Consider the following 17,095-nt stretch of genomic DNA (forward strand, 5'->3'; position numbering starts at 1 on the left):
CCGCAGCTGCAAGGCAGCGCCGCCACTTCCGGGGGAAAAAAGTGCTGCCTGTCCCGCTGAGTTACTCCAGCTTTTTGTGTCTTAACTACTATACGGTTGTTCCTGCATGGGAGGAGGACATTCAGCTCACTGAGTCTGTGGAGTCTCCCAGTACAGCAATCCTATCATTCCCATTCCCCCACTCTTCCCTCGTGGCTCGGCAAGTTGTTCTCTCTGATATCCGAGCGCTTTCCTTCATTGTTCATAATTCATCATTTCCACCAACCTTACAGGGAATGATCTCCAGAGCACGTAGCCTCTGGATGACAAAAATAAATGTTGCCCTCACATCTGCCATGCAGAGTTTAAAAGCTTTCACCTCAGCAGCCATCGCGTATAGCACATAATCCTCCGTCATTTTCAACACCTCTAATGGGATCCCCTCCCCACCCCCCCCCCCCTACCTCCCCCCACTAGCCACATCTTCCCGCTTTCCGCAGAGACCGTTCCCTCTACAACTCCCTGCTTAGCTCATCCCTTCCCGCCCAAAGCACCTCTTCCCCAGGTACCTTCCTCTGCAACCGCAGGAGATGCAACACCCTATACCTCCTCCCTCGACGCTGTCCAGGGACCCCGACAGTCCTTTCAGGTGAGGCAGAGGTTCACTTGCAACCTCTAACCTCATCGACTGTTCCAGGTGTGAATTCCTATCTCTCAGCGAGACCAAGCACAACTCCTCCGCTCAGTCCGCATGGACATATGTGATCTCCCGGTTGCCAAACAATTTAACTTTGCCTCCCATTCCCACACTGATCTTTCTGTCCTGGGCCTCCTCCATTGTCAGAGTGAGGCCAAGTGCAAATTGGAGGAACAACACCTCATATTTCGCTTGGGAGGCTTACAACCCAGCGGTATGAACATTAATTTTTCTGACCAAGTAACCCTTGCTTTCCGTCTCGCCCCCCACCCTAGTTCTCCTACTAGTTTCACTGTCCTCCTGATCAATTTTACTGTTTGTCTGCCTTGTAGTCTCCTTCACCTCAACCAACAATGAACCGTTGTACATTTCCTTGATCATAGAAACATAGAAACATAGAAAATAGGTGCAGGAGTAGGCCATTCGGCCCTTCGAGCCTGCACCGCCATTCAATATGATCATGGCTGATCATCCAACTCGGTATCCTGTACCTGCCTTCTCTCCATACCCCCTGATCCCTTTAGCCACAAGGGCCACATCTAACTCCCTCTTAAATATAGCCAATGAACTGGCCTCAACTACCTTCTGTGGAGGAGAGTTCCATCATCGCCTGCTTTGATCTGTTCTTTTCCCACATTGCATGGTCTTTGTACCTTTCCATATCTCATGTCCCTCTCTCCTGACTCTCAGTCTGAAGAAGGGCCTCGAGCCATCCCTTCTCTTCAGAGCCTGACCTGCTGTTACTCTGGCATTTCGTGTCTCTATTCTGTTTGAATCTTTAATCCCTGGTCATTGGGCCAACAGCTAGTTTGAGCAGGTCTCCCCCTATTTACTCTGTACAACCCAGCACATTCATTCTATCGTGATAGCCAGAGGTGGTGTGCTTCAATTCCTTCCTGTCTTTTAAGGGAAAAATTGTTTCATTGTGCCCGCATGTCTTTGCCGATACACTGACATGGACAGAAGTAGCTCAATGCTAACTCCAATATATGAAATCCATTGTCCTTTCATTGCGAGGTTCAATAGAAATGTCATCCCGTCACCCATTCCTTCTCTCCAGAGATGCTGCCTGCCCGCTGAGTTAAAGAGTTCCCACGGTAGACTCACGAGACACTAAGGTAAACGCACGGGCCACTACATTCTTAAAACGAGTTTAAATGTTTAAATTTTTAACTTCAGCAGTACATTTTACTCGTGGAAAACCTTAAACATGTTTGATTTTTTTCAAGAGTTGACAGGTTTCATGGGTACCTGCTGTTAGCGCCACGAGTCTCCAAGTTGCGTTCACGAGTTCCGACGTTACCGCTACGTTAATCGTACGTTATTACCACGAGTTTTAACTCGGGGTACCTCGTGTGTCAACTCTCACCGTGAGACAGGGGTTTTAAACTCCACACACGGCAGGGAAATAGGAAGTGCATGCTCGTTAGTTTTTGTGCCTCGTGGTTCCATTCCTCCATAACTCTTGCAGTGTGAGGTCTGTGCATTCATGCCACGCATTTTCTTTTATGTATTTATAGAATGAGGGTCACTGAAAGGGGAGTGTTTGGCATCCATTTATTATTTGCTCTTCAGCTCGTGCTGTTGAGCAAACCCTGCAAAACCTGTGACACACCCAGGGATTAGGCAGGGAGTTCTTGGGTTTAACACGGAGATGAGGTAGAAATGGGAGGAAAAAAAAGACACAAGGTGCTTGAGTAACTCAGCGGCTCACACTGCCTCCCTGTAGAACAATAATAAATGTACATATATACGAACATATATATATATATATACGTGTGTGTGTGTGTAAATACATCTATTCTTATATATACATATCTACAAACACACATATATATGCATGAGTATGTATATATACCTATGTACACACAAAATGCTGGATGGAGTAAATCAGCGGGACAGGCAGCATCTCTGGAGAGAAGGAATGGGTGACGTTTCGGGTCGAGACCCTTCTGCATGTCACTCCAGCATTTTGTGTCTACCTCCAATTTAAACCAGCATCTGCAGTTCTTTCCTACACATACCTATGTACACACCCATAGACACACATGTATACACATGCGCGCACACACACACACACATTCAATTAAATATATGCATATTAAGTTAACAATAATGCCCCAAAGTCTATATAGTTTGGTGCCTATTTGGAGGTTATAGTGATTAACTTTTTTGTTGTATATTATGAGTTTTACAGAGTACTACCTTTACAGATATAATGCGCTGCTGCGAGTAATAATTTAATTGTTCCGTTTCGGGACATAGGGCAATAAAACACTCTTGACTCAATGAAAAGTGCCAGTGAAAATTGCAAAGGAATTCCGCCCCTGCGCCAGGCACAGACATGCAGTGACCAATAGTAGCGATCTATAGGTAGAACGCAGCTACAAAAGCTCTCTTTGAAACCCTGCCGACACCATGCGGACGGATGTAAGTGGAGCAAATACTTGTAATGGCAGCAAGGCTCCGCTTGCTTATACCTTGTGAGGAGACAGTGTTTGAAGTGTGCTGGAGGAGAGGGCACAGAGTAACAGTGTATAAAATCCAAACAATGAATAACACTATAGGTTGCACTGAAACTAGATTGTTCTGGCAGATTGACTCGGTTTCTGGAACTTAAATTGCGGAGTATCTCCAACATTTTCTGTTTTATTTTACAAATATCTTGCACCTGCAATCTTTTGCTTTATGATTACCTTTGGGCCAAAGGTACCTGAAGCAAGAATCTCAGTCGCCTTATCCCAAGCACAAAGCACACCCTGCCTCAAAATCCATTTGGGTGAAAACCGAACGCTGTTGAGTGAATAGCATGCATGTAATGGCCTGCAGGTACAAATGCCAACAACCGCAGCTGACTACACTGAGCAGCCAACGTTACTAGATACAGTTCGAGATACAGCGGGGAAATAAGCTCTTCGGCCCACTGAGTCCGCACCGACCAGCGATCCCCGCACACTAACACTATCCTACACACACTAAGGACGATTTATATTTATGCCAAGCCAATTAACCTACAAGCCTGTCCGTTTTTGGAGTGTGGGAGGAAACCGAAGATCTCGGAGAAGACCAACGCAGGTCATGGGAGGAATGTACATTCTCTGTACAGACAAGCACCCAAGTTGGTCATGTTTGAACCCGGGTCTCTGGCGTTGCAAAGCAGCAACTCTACCACCGTGCCCCCCCCAGGCTTTGTCAAAGATTGGCGTTCTTGAATATGTATTAATTTTCCACGTGGATGTCCTGTGATCTAGCTCAGATATACTTGTTATGCAAATACAAATATCTTTAAAGGTAACCACAATTGCATCATTGAATATTTGCATCTAACTTGCAATCAGGACAATGTGTTCCCAAAGACTGCTTGAAGCAAGAGATAACCGAAAAAAAAAGGGGGGGGGGGGGAGGAGGGAAGCGAAATTGTGAAAATGCTGAACGGTCATCTCTGTTTTGCAGATGTACTCTTGGCTTGCAAGTCAGTTTATATTTGTTTAGGTGTTCTATGCGATGAAGTGGTGTCAAGCATTAATTGCTTGCTCTAAATCAGTGTGTTGCTAAACCTGCAGGTGGAGGGTGATGTGGAGCCAAGGAACTGCAGATGCTGACTTACAATAAAAAGACACCAAGTGCTGGAGTAACTCAACGGTTCAAGCAGCATGTGCAGGAAGGAACTGCAGATGCTGGTTTAAATCGAAGACAGACACAAAAAGCTGGAGTAACTCAGTGGGACAGGCAGCATCTCTAGGGAGTAGGAATAGGTCATGTTTCGGGTCGAGACCCTGCTGCTTCTAGTTTTCATGAGGACATTAAGGTCAAGAGAACAGGGAATAATTGGCTGGTTCTGCGGTCGAGGATGACTTTAAGGTCTTCCTGGTAGGGGATGGAGTTGTAGTGTGATTGAACGTCCATAATAAAGATGAGGGCTCAGGTTCTTGCGTGTGTATGTGATGAAGCACACACCCTTGTGCTGAAGCACCTGGCCTCTAAATTTTATTTTGAACTACTGGTACTGAAAGACTGGTTCGTATAGAGTCAAAATATTTTGCAATGCAGCTGCTTAGTTTGGCTTCCTAGATGTTCATATTGTTTGCATGGTCAATGAGGTACAAGATCTGGTATCTATAAACTGATTGCAAAGTGTATTGAAATCCAACATCCGACCATGACTGGCTATGTTAGATACAGTAGATGGCACGTTATCAACACCCTAAACCGTAACTCCCCACTGCTTCTCAAGAGTCACCGTTGCTTTGTTTTCCGTACCAAGGGCAGATTGATGGTCTTGTGCCTTGCTGACATGACCTAAAAATGACCAAGCGTGCAATCATTTGTTTATTTGTTCCTCTCTGGCTTAGACATACACGGCCTTGCACGTGTAAGTCTCCAGTAATCCTCTCTCTGATTGTTTGACACACCAAAGGTTCAACGTCTGGTTCGATGAGTGCTAGCTCCCCGAAACACATTGGTTTCTCCCCCCCTGCCCACTCCCCTTTGACCTGTTGGGGCCCCGTTTCCTGCTTCCCCCCTTGAAACTCAGCTTGTTCTGTTTTCCCTTCAAACTTACTGACTAGACTTTTCAAGATACAGCGTGGAAACGGGCCCTTTGGCCCACCGAGTCCACGCTGACCACCGGTCACCCCGTACACAAGCATTATCCTACACTAGGGACAATTTACAATTTTACCGAAGCCAATTAACCTACAAACCTGTGGCTGGAAACTGGATCACCTGAAGAAAACCCATTCGGTCTTAGGGAGAATGTAGAAACTCCACACAGAACCCGTAGTCGGGATCAAACCCGATGCTGTAAGGCAACTCTACCGCTGTGCCACTGTGCTACCGTTAATGGGTTTACTTGAAACATTGTTATTCTAGCATGTAATATCTTACAAAATAAGTGAATTAAAAATGTGTTAGTAAGCATAGTAATAGAATAACATCCAAAGAACCAGAAAACTTCTCATACTTTACCACTAGACTTCTGAGTGTGCAGATTACTGCAAAGGTTTTACTGTATCTGGTGTGACTAGTAACCTGGTTCGAACATCAAACTTCTCCATCAAATGTTTGCTCTCTATATCAAGCGTATTTCAAAATGTCTGTCGTGATATACGTGACTGGGTACCAAAGGCCATTTGTGGGCATATGTGGAGATAACCAGCATCGATTCAATGTTAGACACAAAGTCCTGGACTAATTCAGCGGGTCAGGCAGCATTTCTGGAGAACATGGATAGGCAATATTTTTGCTCTCAACAATCCTTCTAAAGAAGGTTCCCAACCTGAAATGTCACCAGTCCATTTTGAAGAAGAAGTCCCGACCCAAATTTTGCCTCTCCGAGATGCTGCCTGATGCATTGAGTTACTCCAGCACTTTGTAAATCAGCACCTGCGGTTACTTGTGTCTACATCAGTTCATGGTTAGTGCAGTTCACATCCTTTCAATTTGCTCCTTACTGCTCAAGCCGTGAGGGGGGAGGGGTGTGTGTGTGTGTGTGTGTTTTTCTTTGCAGGGAGGGCTGTAAATGGAAAGTATCTCTGGCAGCTCTCAATCCACAATGTTGCATCCTGCATACGTGCCCAACCTGACACTGTTAGCCAATGGGTCTAGTCATGAGGCCCAAGGGAGCCTTAGAAGTAGATACCTCAGGTGAACTGCTGCTTGCTAGGCTCCTGGCTTTATGCTCAGGTATGCGTACATGGCAATTTACAACTGTAAACATACTGGTGTAAATAAACATACTGGTGTAATTAAACAAATATCTCTGATAGTTTGAAACCTGCTCACATATTTGCCAAGGCCCCAGAGGGTTATTGGTCCAGGCATGATGCAAATCAGCAGAGTAAAATGAAGAATTGTGCAGTGGGGCAGAGTATAATGTCAAGCTCATGGTGACTGTCAAGTGCATGGCTGGATGGTGCAAAATGAAGTGAATTCCCATATCTTTGTAGAGAGAAATATGGTATAAATCCAGCAATTAAAGGCTGATGTTTGCCCGAAGCTGGCCTGGAGGTACTGTATATCCATCAATTATACAACAGAACAGAGTCAATATTTTGCAACATGGAGAACAGCTTCTGTTGATGAAGAGGTCAGAACATTTACAAAAGTCCAATAAACTGGTCCGCCACTTCACTTGCAGGAAGATTGTTCCCGATGTTGGGGAAGTCCAGAACAAGGGGTCACAGTTTAAGGATAAGGGGGAAATCTTTTAGGACCGAGATGAGGAAAACATTTTTCACACAGAGAGTGGTGAATCTCTGGAATTCTCTGCTACAGAAGGTAGTTGAGGCCAGTTCATTGGCTATATTTAAGAGGGAGTTAGATGTGGCCCTTGTGGCTAAAGGGATCAGGGGGGTATGGAGAGAAGGCAGGTACAGGATCCTGAGTTGGATGATCAGCCATGATCATATTGAATGGCGGTGCAGGCTCGAAGGGCCGAATGGCCTACTCCTGCACCTATTTTCTATGTTTCACATGACAAACCCAAGGATTTATGTTGAGCAAGTGCAGAAGCTTTTCTGTGCCGTATAGTTTAGTATAAATCCAGCAACCGACATTCCCACGAAGACCAAGCCTTCGGGCCATCTACCTTAGTTAGACACAAAGTGCTGGAGTAACTCAGCTGGTCAGGCTACATCTCTAGAGAAAAGGGATAGGTGACGTTTCGGGTCGGGACCCTTCTTCAGACAGGGTCCCGACCCAAAACGTCACCTATCCTGCTGCCTGACCCGCTGAGTTACTCTTGCACTTTGCGTCTAGTTTCTGCAGTTCTTTGTTTCTCTATTTACCCTTAGTGTTAACTTTGGAAAGTTCTGATGTTGAATTTGTCTTTGTCTTCCACCATTACAGTTCGTTCAACAGTAATTATTTGCATTTCCTGCAGTTTTGAAAAGCGTTATTTAAAAAACATATATATTTCTACTTTTATGCCTCCTGGGAGAAGGGTTCTGAGACCAAATGTAACCAGCACAGTTGCTGACTTGGCTGCAGATGGGTGAGTCATAGAGTCATAGAGTGAAACAGTGTGGAAACAGGTCCTTCGACCCAACTTGCCCAGAGAAGGAGAATTAGAAGGAGGACCAGAGGATATAGGTTTAAGGTGAAGGGGCAAAGATTTAATAGGAATCTGAGTGATAACTTTTTCACACAAAGGGTGGTGGATGAATGGAACAAGCTGGCAGAGGAGGTAGTTGAGGGTGGGACTATCCCAACGTTTGAGAAGCAGTTAGACAGGTTTGGAGGGATATGGACCAATGCTGGCAGGTAGGGACTAGTGTAGCCCGAGGGCATGTGTCCATGCTGTATCATATTATGACTCTATGACTATTGTGAGCTCCACCTTTCCTTGATCATCGGTGCCGGTTCCGTACCTTTCCATATGTCTTGTTTCCCTCTCCCCTGATTCTCAGACTGAAGAAGGGTCTCGACCCGAAACGTCGCCTGTTCCTTTTCGCCAGAGATGCTGCCTGACCCGCTGAGTTACTCCAGCATTTTGTGTCTATCTACCGTGGAAAATGGCCTCTGCAATTCCTTATTACACACACGGTCTGTCACTGCATTGGGTTCCACGTTGCTACATCCTGCACTGAAACTTTATTAACATGATCAAAGAATACAACCTGGTCACTGCCCTGTTTGAGTCGTTGCTGTTTGTGTTATTTCAATACTGCAGGTATGTTCCAGGTGCCCTGGCTCTCCGGTTCCTGCTATCCTATGCTGACTGGCATAATGTCCTGCAAACCATCCATGTGCCTAATGTGTATAAGTTTCCACATTGTCCTCTGTATAAAATCCTGAGAGGAATAGATCGGGTAGACCCTTGCCCAGAGTAGGTGAATCGAGGACCAGAGGGCATAGGTTTAAGGTGCAGGGAAAATGACTTAATAGGAATCTGAGGGGTAATGTTTTAGCACAAAGAGCGGTGGGGTGTATGGAACAAGCTGCCAGAGGAGGTAGTAGAGGTGGGGACTATCCCAACATTTAAGAAACAGTTAGACAGGTACATGGATAGGACAGGTTTGGAGGGATATGGGCCAAACGGGGGCAGATAATAATAATAATGATGGATGGGATTTATTTAGCGCCTTTCTAATACTTAAGGCGCTTTACATCGCATTATTCATTCACTCCTCAGTCACACTCGGTGGTGGTAAGCTACTTCTGTAGCCACAGCTGCCCTGGGGCAGACTGACGGAAGCGTGGCTGCCAATCTGCGCCTACGGCCCCTCCGACCACCACCAATCACTCACACACATTCACACCCATTCACACACAGATAGGACTAGTGTAGCTGGGACATGTTGGCCACTGAGGGCAAGTTGGACCGAAGGGCCTGTTTCCACACTGTATCACTCTTTGACTATGACTGGCGCATTTACTATGACTCTGCAGCAGTCAGTTGTATGAAACCATCTGCCGATCTGGAGCATCGGCACGAACGGGGAAAACTGCAAACTCCACACAAACATCACCGGAGGACAGGATTGAATATTTTGAAACCTGTCTTTTTACACCTCCCGCCTGTCAAAGGCAAGCTGCAAACAATGGGCAATTGAAGCCTCTGCTTTTCGAGGCCTTCTTGTGACCTATGTTACACTTTTGTATGTGGATTGGATGACATTTTTCCTGCACTGCTGCACTTGTTTTTCGGAGTTTGTCCCTGGAAGGGAACTTGACTTGGAAATTTCTTGGAGGATGCTGGATACGAAATCAAAGTTGATTGCACGTGGTAGAGGCCTTCCCAAGTTGCCATGGCCTGGAAGACTCGACTGGCTCCGTAGTACCGGGAAGGAGCCGCAGGAGATGTCGTTCAGGATCGGGAGCTGCTCCAGTACATCGGACCTGACCTTGGACTTTGGAAATGGCAGCTAAACATGGCGGCGGCTGCAAGTGTAAATGGGCAAAAAGAATGTCACTGCATTTGCATGTGTGACAAATATTGTTCCAGAAAGCAAACATTGTGATGCATATTACTGATACGCAGGGAGCCAGTCATTCCCCTGGGGGCAGCTATGATTGTGTAGTTGCAAATATATAATGGATCTAGAAGCACAAATGGATTTTGCCTCCAGCTGCAATTAGCACAACTGTGCCAGATGACAGCTATTGGCATTTTCAGCAATGGTCTGCACTTTTTTTAATAGACTATTGTGTGTCCAGCATATCATCTGACTGCATACCCACATTTGACACGGATTATGGTTCGTGGTGGTTACAAGTCTCCTGCCAGTATGTCAGCAGTAACCTTTTTGATTGATTCTCAGTCACCTCTTCATTGCATCACCAAGGAGAGTTATAGAGTCATGGACATCAACTTCCGAATACGCCAATACACCTCTTGACATGAAAGATCCTGTGCGGTTATTTTGGAAAACGGAGTTCTCGCTGTTTCGGGTCGGGATCCTTCTTCAGGTGGTGCAGCGTTACGTTTTCTGCCTTACGGCTCCAGAGCTGCTGCCTTACGGCTCCAGTGACCTGGGTTCGATCCCGACTACGGGTGTTGTCTGTACGGAGTTTGTATGTTCTCCCCGTGACCACGTGGGTTTTCGCAGAAATAGATAATAGACAATAGACAATAGGTGCAGGAGTAGGCCATTCAGTCCTTCGAGCCAGCACCGCCATTCAATGTGACCATGGCTGATCATCCCCAATCAGTACCCTGTTCCTGCCTTCTCCCCATATCCCCTGACTCCGCTATTTTTAAGAGCCCTATCTAGCTCTCTCTTGAAAGCATCTAGAGAACCTGCCTCCACCGCCCTCTGAAGCAGAGAATTCCACAGACTCACCACTCTCCGTGAGAAAAAGTTTCCTCGACTCCGTTCTAAAGGCCTTATTCTTAAATCTTTGGAATTAGATCTTCGGTTTCCTCCCACATTCCAAAGACGTACAGGTTTGTAGGTTATTTGGCTTGGTATAAATGTAAATTGTCCCTAGTGTGTGTAGGATAGTGTTAGTGTGCTGGGATCGCTGGTCGGTCCGGACTCAGAGGACCGAAGGACCTGTTTCTGTGCTGTATCTCTAAACTAATCAAGACACTGAACCAGATGTTTCACTCATTATCATATCTATGAATGGGTATGTTTAATATTCTCTGCACTTGAAGACTGATCCTGTCAATGTAGGGGTGATTCTCCAGGAGATTCTATGCCAATGATCATTGCAAGCTGCAATATCTCTTCCTCCAGAATCGAGAAATGTGTCTGATTTTTGTTTTTGTGGGTACACTGGCATAGGGTGCTGACAGTTGAATCTTGTATTCAGCATTGTTGACAATAACTTGTCCTCCTGACCTTCGGGGACGGGGTGGTTTGGGTGGGATGGGATGAGTAATCTAAGGAGTTGTGGAGGGGGGGTGGTCACTGTAGAATGCGGAAAGGGACAGAGATGGGAAGATGTGACTGATGGTGTTATGTTAAAGGTGGTGGAAATATCGGAGAATGATGTGTTGGCTGAGGAGGCTGGTGGCGTGAAAGGTGAGGACCAAGGGAATTCTATCCTTGTTCCTCTTGGGGAAGGGGAGGTGGGAGAGGACACGGAGGAGACACAGGTGCGGGATCCATCTGTTGTCAGGCAACTGAACCGTCCTCTCATCAGCTAGAGTGCAGTCTTGACCTCCCATCTATCTCATTGGAGACCTTTGAACTACCAATAATCAGACTATGTCGAATGTTATGTTGCACTAAATGATATACCTTTTATCCTGTATCTGTACACTGTGGACAGCTTGATTATAAACATGTATAGTCTTTTTCAAAGATAGACACAAAATGTTGGAGCAACTCTTCAGTCTGAAGAAGTGTCTCGACCCGAAACGTCACCCATTCCTTCTCTCCAGAGAAGCTGCCTGTCCCGTTGAGTTACTCCAGCATTTTGTGTCTATCTTCGATTTACTGTAAACCAGCATCTGCCGTTCTTTCGTACACGTATAGTCTTTTTGTTGACTGGATAGCATGCAACAAAAAAACTTTTTTCTGTACGTCTGCACACGTTATAATAAAAACTAAACTAAAGTTTTATATTGTTAGCATTTTGTGTGGTTGTTGGATGTGAATTGAAGTGCCCTGCCTGCAGAGTGTGTTTTATAGGTGTATTTGACTAATTTTTTTAGTTGACCTTTGCATATTTGTAGACCATTGTCCTGGAAGATTATTGAACTTTATGATTAGCAATGTGACAGAAAAGGTCTAACTTTACCTTAACCTAGTGTGTCAATTGTGGAAAAGGTGCCCGGGTTTGTGGGGCTGGTCAGCGAGGTTCCATTTTCTCCATTACATTGAAACTCTCTCTCAGGGCAAAGGAGGTTTAAGTGCAGATTGTGGAGCAGCTGTGTACAAGTGAACTGTCGCTCTCATGACCTCCTCAACTGCCTAACACACCCACTTTAGCAGGCCCCTTAAATCATCGGGGAAGTGCAGTGATCTTTGCTCTTGGCAACGTGCAGGGGTGATATGGGGGTCACACTAAGATTTTGTGTTTGGCGACAAGAGCTTTAAGGGACACTTTTTCCAATTATTCAAACTTCCAAAGATGGGCACAAAAGGCTGGAGTAACTTATAAAAGTATAGGTGACGTTTCGGGTCGGAACTAATAGAAGGGTCCTGACCCGAAACATCACCTGTTCTTTTTCTCCAGAGATGCTGCCTGACCCACTGAGTTACCCACCAGCATTTTGTACACGTTAAAACTTCCAAGTTGGACCTGCACTCTGGATGAAGTGAATTGCTTTCAGATTTTGTCAGCACAATTGGTTGTTCACTCTCGAAGCTATTATGTCCTCCCCGTGCCTTCACACTTTTTAAAATGCCTCCTGTAAATCAAAAAAAAAAACCTGACACGCTCTTGTAAATGTAAATGCCATCTCAAACGTTCAACTCACTTCATTAGACACTCAAGGTTTGCAAATCCGTATCGACTCTGTCTGGTTATATTGGATTTGTCCTAATGCACTGTTTAAGACATGCCAATGTGAAAACCCAAGGGGCAAAGGTCCCACTCAGCTTGTGATTAGAAGGGGCGGGTCCATCTAACCCAGAAGTTGGTGGAGACTTGAGATACAGCGTGGAGATGAGCCCTCAGCCCACAGAGTCCATGCTGAACAGCGATCACCCCGTACACCAGCACTATCCTACACACCAGAGACAATTTTACAATTTACAGAAGCCAATTAACCAACAATGTATGGGCCTTTTGGAGTGTGGGAGGAAACCCCTAGCACCCGGAGAAAGTCAATGTGGTCCCGGGGAGTACGTACAAACTCCGTGCAGACAGCACCCGTAGTCAGGATCGAGCCAGGGTGCCTGGCGCTGTAAGGCAGCAACTCGACCTTTGCACCACCGTCACGTGATGTCCAATAGCAAAGCTATTGAGTGGTAATAGATGAAAGGAACTGTGAATGAATCAGACACAAAAAGCTGGAGTAACTCAGCGGGTCAGCCAGCATCTCGGGAGAAAAGGAATAGGTGGCGTTTAGGGTCGAGACCTTTCTTCAGAATCATGGACTCTGTAAAAAAAAAAAATAAGAATATGTCTCATCGTGTGTGTGTGTGTGTATGCGCTTGTGTCTGCGTGTGTGTATCTGCCTGTGTGTCTGTGTCTACATGTGTGTGCCTGTGTCTGTATGTCCACCTGCATCTGTGTGTCTCTGTGTCTGTGCGTATGGATACAAATTAAACATTTGGAAGCTAACCGAGAAGCCTGTAGCTTAGGCGTCCAAAGGTCTATTCGGAGAATAAATGGTCCAAATATCATCCCGTGTCCAGAGTTCTAGTGTCGGCGTGGTTGGTCCCAGCTGTGTTCTATTTGAACTGCACGAGGGTCAAATTGAGAGCAAGGGAAATGTTTGCAGCTTTGACACTCATCCCATGGATCATAACTGTGTGCACATACATTTGGCTGAAGGGAGTGGTGCACATCTGTGCACTAGTCAACACTGAGGGGTGATGAGTCTCCGAATCCTCATGGGCTTTGTCCTGGGGTTTTAAATCAAGTGGCTGGTGTGACAGTTGCAGCGTGTGTTTTATCTTTAGATTTTCTCGATTTGCAGATTGTTCCATTAGATTGAAAAATAACAACCTTGAGGCAAATTTTTTTTTTTCCCTTGGAAGATAGACCTTCCAAGGGGGGAGGTCAGACTTTGTAATGATGGAATCAATTCTGAAATAATTGTCCATTGATTTTGCGGTGAATTTTTATACAGCTATGAGTAAACTCGGTTCTACTTGAAATTGGTGCTCGGCAGTCTGAAATGGGCTCCCGTGGACTATATTGTCCTTTCCATTCCTCTGTCCCTGATGTTCAATAACTGAGGACTGACCACTCCCTCTTCTCCCCCTCTCCCATCAGACAACAGGTATAGAAATGTGAAAATGCAGACCTCCAGATTCAGAGACAGTTTTTTCCCCCAGCTGTTATCAGGCAACTGAATCATCCTAGCACAACCAGAGAGCAGTCCTGAACTATCTACTTCATTGGTGACCCTCGGACTATCCTTGTTTGGACTTGTGCTGGCTTTATCTTGCACTAAACGTTATTCCCTTATCATGTATCTATACATATAAATGGATCTATTGTAATAATGTATAGTCTTTCCGCTGACTGGATAGCACGCAACAGAAGCTTTTCACTGTACCCCGCCCGGTACACGTGACAATAAACTAAACTGAGGATGCGAACATGAACGTGAACGTATGATACTGAATCTCTCTACAGGATGAAGGGCCTAATTCTGGGTTGTGTATCTTTTCTCCGCAGTTGGCGTGATCCGATGCCCGGTCTGTCATCAGGAATGCCGACAGCCAGATATTATAGACAATTACTTTGTAAAGGACACGGCAGAAGTGCCGAGTAGCACAGATGAGAACTTCAACCAGGTGAGAGAGTGTGCGTGTGCGCGTGCGTGCATGCGTCCGTCCGTCCGTCGATGTACGCTTCTGTGCAGATCTGGCGTCTGGCAGAGGTGCCTCCCGGGTTTCTGAGAAGGTGCGATAAGCTCAGCAACTTATTGGCCTGTGGATGTCTCAGACGTCTTTCTGCTGTGGTGTGACTTGTGCACTGACAGATTCCTTCTGCAGCCAACTCTGTGCCAGGCAGTTCACCGAGTATTGTTGTTATACTGATCACCCCCCCCAGTAATCATTGTCAGAGTGAGGCTACACAAAAATTGGAGGAACAACACCTCGTATTTCGCTTGGGCCGCTGACAACCCAGTGGTACGAACGTTGGTTCCTCTAATTTTAAACAACTCCTGCATTCCCTCCCCCAGCCTAGTCATGCTACTAGTTCCACTGTAAACATCCTTGTGTCCCTCTTGCACATCTTCCTCAGCCAACAATGGGCCATTATGGGCTCAACCCTTCCTGAGGTCATCTATTGCTGGCCCTGATTTGCTCTGGCCTTTTCTCATCTCCACGTTCCTTCTCACTCCCGCCCCCCATCTATCTTTCAGTCTGAAGAAGGGTTCTGACCCGAAACATCATTTTCTCCAGAGATGTTACCTGACCCGCTGTTACTCCACTATTTTGGGTCAATCCCAAGTGACTAATCATTCGCACTGTACTGACCACCCCCTCTCCAGCAATAATTGTTGCTGTCCACGCCACCCCTTCTCACAGTAATAATCGTTACTGTACTCACCACCACTTCTCGCAGTAATAATTGTTACTGTACTCACCACCCCTTCTCACAGTAATCATTGGCACCGTTTACATCAATCCCATCCTTGGTAATTTTGGCTCAATCTCGGCCTTACCCCTCCATGAATAATTGTCGTGTCAAATACTGACGACAACATAATTGGTAAATCCAGAATAATGTCCTGTGGAGTTTCTTTTAAAACTAGAAATGGGAATCAAATGTGTTTCAGGAATAGGAATGCACAGCCTCGTTAGAAAGGGCAAACTGCCTGTTCTTTCAGCACCTGTCTAATTGTTTGTTGGAGAGGTGGCTCGGAGAAGCTGCAAAGGAACCTGACTGGTGGGAGAGCTGCAAGGCAGAGGACAGCTGACGTCACAATAGTGTGGAACACAGTCAAAGTTGCATCAAAGGAACACATAATCTTCTCAAAAGTTGTTTAGCTTAGAGATGCAGCGTGGAAACAGGTCCGTCGACCCACCGAGTACGCGCCAACCAGCGATCCCCCACACACTAACGCTACCCTACACACACACTAGGGACAAGTTACAATTTTACCGAAGCCAATTAGCCTTAAAACCTGTACGTCTTTGGTGTGTGGGAGGAAACCGGAGCTCCCGGAGAAAGCCCACGCAGGTCACTGGGAGAATGTACAAACTATGTACAGACAAGCGCCCGTGGTCAGTATCGAACCGGGGTCTCTGGTGCTGTAATGCAGCAACTCTACTGCTGCACCACCGTGCCAAATGGTTTGGAGCAAGCGAGAGGGAACACAATGTAAAATTCAAATTTAATGCCATTAGTTTGTAGACTACCCAGCAGAATACGAAGTGTTGTCCTCTACTTTGTGTTGGGACTCACCCCAGCAGTGGAGAATGGTGAGGATGGGCAGGTTTGCGTGGGAATGGGATGGGGAGTTGAAATGGATTTGCTTATTTTGAGCATGACTTGTTTCCAGTATCTCTCCCTGAGGCTTTGAGCACATTCCTCGAACCTTTTCTTCTCTTCACCTGGTAAATCTCTTCCCATGACCAAGCTCAAAATGGAGAGACAGTTCCAGGAGCCTGGTGTCGGGCTTGCTTTAGACTGTAGCAAACAGACCCTTTGGCCCACCAAATCAAGTACATATTTGGCCTGGATGGAGTGGATGTGGAGAGGCTATATCAACATTCCATCAGTTCATACCGCTGGGGTGTAAGCTGTCCATTGTTTGATGCTTCATGCTATTAGACAATTGACAATAGGTACAGGAGTAGGCCATTCGGCCCTTCGACCCAGCACCACCATTCACTGTAATCATGGCTGATCATCCAAAATCAGTACCCCGTTCCTGCCTTCTCGCCATGTCCCTTGACTCCGCTAACTTTAAGAGCCCTATCTAACTCTCTCTTGAAAGTATCCAGCGAATTGGCCTCCACCGACTTGTTGATGTACGCTGGTTCAGAAATGAGTAAAAATCAAAGTTTTGCCTATTACAATCTAGAGTGATGCCCGAGGGCTGAAAATTCAGGGGACAAAACGTGATCTGGAGATACAAAAGACTGCAGATGGTGAAATCTAGATTTTAAAAAACTACTCGGGGAGGATAGTTGTCCAGCAGCAGGTGTAAAACCAAAGGGATGGTCGACGTTTCGGGTCGAACCAAAACTCCGATTATCTCCTTGTTTCCGCAGATTCTGCAGCGTTCCTCCAATAGCTTGTTATTTTTTGCTACAAAATGTGATCTGGTTGGATAAATAGGGAAATGACGACTCTCTGTTCAGTTGTTTAAAAGTCAGCACAAAAGTACTT

At 45.9% G+C, this 17,095-nt stretch overlaps 1 protein-coding gene across 2 annotated transcripts in view; it reads left to right on the forward strand.

The window, feature by feature from the left end:
• Positions 1 to 17,095, forward strand: part of trim24 (tripartite motif containing 24) — a 109,640-nt gene that overhangs the window by 27,732 nt on the left and 64,813 nt on the right. For both annotated transcript variants that reach the window (XM_033037725.1, XM_033037724.1), the window contains exon 2: positions 14,426 to 14,544. In XM_033037725.1, the coding sequence (XP_032893616.1) occupies positions 14,426 to 14,544 (119 nt within the window). The remainder of the gene's footprint in view (positions 1 to 14,425; positions 14,545 to 17,095) is intronic.

Source organism: Amblyraja radiata, chromosome 19 (assembly GCF_010909765.2).
Source record: "Amblyraja radiata isolate CabotCenter1 chromosome 19, sAmbRad1.1.pri, whole genome shotgun sequence".
Taxonomy (NCBI): domain Eukaryota; kingdom Metazoa; phylum Chordata; class Chondrichthyes; order Rajiformes; family Rajidae; genus Amblyraja; species Amblyraja radiata.